A 3,147-nucleotide genomic window follows, 5' to 3' on the forward strand; every position below is an offset into this window, starting at 1 on the left:
AAGGCATTAACGTATCTATAGTGAATGTAGATAAGTTATCTACATTCGCTCCAAAAATGATGTCGTTTTGAGTTGAAAAATTAAAAAATTATAGTAAAAAAAATTATTATAACCCTGAAATAAATTATAATTACAAAAATATCTTGATTTTCGTCCTAAAACGACGTCATTTTGGGTTCAATGTAAATAAGTTATATACATTGACAGTAAAAAAAGCGAACCTTATTGTAATTAACATGGCTGGACCCATCAAAGTTTTGGTAAATCACTTTGATTTTTGGGAATTATTTTTATTATGTTACATAACCTAAAATCATCTTCCTACACACACAAATTTATATGGAATCCACTTTAAATTTTTTCTCTTTTTCCTATTCTCTCTCCTCTCTCCTCTTTTGTGAGAGTAGGAAATTTGCTTTTAGGTTATGTTACATAACAAAAGCAATTCCCTTGATTTTTATGACGCACATTGAGGAAGAATAAAACCAAGTGCAAAGGAACTCAACATGTAACATACTTTCGTCCACTATAATAGCTCCGTCAAGCAACTGTCGTTTTTATTTTGAAAACAAAAAGTATTTAAACTTTGGGAGGCTATGCATAAATTAATAGAATCTCACTTATTCACCTCCTAGTCTACACACAGATCTTAAAATACAAAAACCGTGCTCTAAATAATCAAAATTCTAAGCAGAAGAGGTAAAATTAAAGTTGGCACAATTGGTGTGCTCCAAGAAGAGCGAGCGAAACCCAAGCCTTGAGGTTGCTAAATCAAATTGTAGCAAATTATTCTCCAACTGATGTGATCCAATTGTGATTGAAGTCATTGGGTGTGAACCACCCACCACAAATCCAACTTGGGATGTACTTGGGTCTGATCCAGCATCCACAAAACCCAAGCAAATTACATCATTAAACTGCACCATTGAATTTGCCCCAATAATGCTCCACAACACATCCTCAGTTTGCAACACTAGATCAATGGAAGGCACAGCTGGGCCCATTCTTGAAAACCCAATGTCTTTGGTTGCAAAGCAAGTCCCAAATGGAGCAACAGGCGCAACTGTAGGGGCTCCTACAGCTTTTACAAAGGCCCCAGCTACAGCTTTGTAGATTGTGGTCTCCATAACAGTGTATGGATTAACAGTGCTAATCTTAGTCCCACCAATGCCATTTCTATCTATAGATAAGAGGGTTGTATTCAGTGGTACTTTCTTGCCAGAGACTCTAATAGATTTCACCCCAATGAAGTATTCCACAGAGGGTTCCCCCAAGAAAGCACTTGGAGCAGTGCTGACAGGGTTTGTAATGAGAGGGGTGAAAGTGAGAACCTTTGAAACATCCATGTTCAAATTATAAGGGCCATCACCAAAGAATATTACACCATCTGTTCTAGGTGAAGAACTCAAACAAATTGCAAATTTCTTTTGAAAGCTGAAAAATGAGGCAAACTGAGAAGGAAGTGAAACTTTAGTCCTTCCAAGACCAGCCATACCTGTGACACCACTTGGAAGACCCTTTTGGACAACTTTTGATCCACAAATGAAGAGAAAGTTAGGCACAGAAACCACCCTACCGGGATTGTTTCCATCAGTGGATGGGAGAGAAACAACATCTCCATGAATGTCACCATACGTAGACACACCAGTTACAGTGTTGCTTGGAGACCGACCACAAATTTTCTCACCACTGCAACCATATAACCCAAAAAGTGAGCATTGAGCAGAGCCACAGTGGGCAGGTTTAGAGGTGGATGAGACATAGCCCTCTTCACAATTCACCCAAAAGTAGCCACCACCAAGATCAACACTTATCTTTACTGGCACTAGTGGTGTCCTTTGTTTGATTTGGGTAACATATTGAGGAGTAGTGGAAGAAACATCTTTGGTGACAGGAAGAACAAGTGCCTTTGGTCTGAAAGAGGTTTGAGCTATGGAAGGGGAGATGATCAATGAGAGAAAGGACAAAATGATGAAGAATCTAACTGACGCAACCATTGGAACAAGCATTAACTTAAAGAGAGAGAGATCATAAAAATATAGATAAGAAGGAAACGTGTGATATAATTAATGGGGAAGGAAAGAGACCTCTACTTATATAGGTTTCTCATGTGGGACTTTTCTTCAATTTTTGGATGATACCTTTAGACTTCAGCAACATGAGCACACGAGATCAATAATGGGTGTCAAAAATGGCAACTAAGTTGATGCAATGGCCGGCTCAAACATCCATTAAATATTCCGCGTAGATCTTTGACTCTCACTCTAGTTTTCAAAAGGCATAATATATGGGAAAACGTTTTTTTTATCGTCTTATATCTTAAACGTTGATTTTCGTCAACGATTAAGATTTATTGTAAAGAATTTCTCTGACATTCCACGTTTTCGAAACTTAATTAATAAATTTGTTCAATAAATCTTAATCGTTGATTGACGAAAATCACCAATTAGGATCTAAAATGACACAAAATTATATTTTTTAAAAAATAAATATTTATTCCAATATATATATATATATATATATATATATATATATATATATATATATGGGGTAAAATATTATTACTATCAAATAATATTATTACTAATATCACTACCATATCTTAATTGTTGATTTCCGCAAATCAACGGTTACTATATCCACAAATCAAATTAATTAATTAATTATTAATTCACGATAAATGATAACTTTTGATTTGCGGAAATCAACGGTTAAGATATGATAATAACATTGATAGTAACATTATTTGGTAGTAATAATATCCTATCCCTATATATAAATAATAAAAATTTTGAAATATTATTTTAAATTTTGTATCATTTTTTAGAAAAATAAAAGTATGATATAACTTTTAAATATATTTTATTAATAAAATTAATCCTAGCTTAAGAACTAATTTGATCAATGTTAATAAAATTAGACCGGACCGGCCCGGCCCGACTGAATCGACCCAAGAACTAATAAATCGGTTAAAATCGGTCCGGGTGAAGTAACGGACCGACCATACGTCAGAATCGGTGCGACCTGTTGTGACCCGACCAATTTTCGTGAAAACAGGTGACCCGGTAACCTGGTCCGGTCCCAAAAAAAATAAAAAAAATCCCAAAAAAAAATTTCAAAAAAAAGAAGTCATAATGAACATATTTG

General features: G+C 34.9%; 1 protein-coding gene across 1 annotated transcript; it reads right to left on the bottom strand.

The window, feature by feature from the left end:
* Positions 1 to 686: 686 nt before the first annotated feature.
* On the bottom strand, positions 687 to 2,009 carry LOC133304598 (probable aspartic proteinase GIP2). The gene has a single exon (XM_061504648.1). It carries the CDS (start codon positions 2,007 to 2,009, stop codon positions 687 to 689), a length of 1,323 nt encoding a protein of 440 aa, XP_061360632.1.
* Between the last annotated feature and the right edge of the window lie 1,138 nt (positions 2,010 to 3,147).

The sequence above is a fragment of the Gastrolobium bilobum genome, unplaced genomic scaffold (genome assembly GCF_033153095.1).
Source record: "Gastrolobium bilobum isolate Gb01-03AN ecotype WA unplaced genomic scaffold, APGP_CSIRO_Gbil_v1 utg31257, whole genome shotgun sequence".
Taxonomy (NCBI): domain Eukaryota; kingdom Viridiplantae; phylum Streptophyta; class Magnoliopsida; order Fabales; family Fabaceae; genus Gastrolobium; species Gastrolobium bilobum.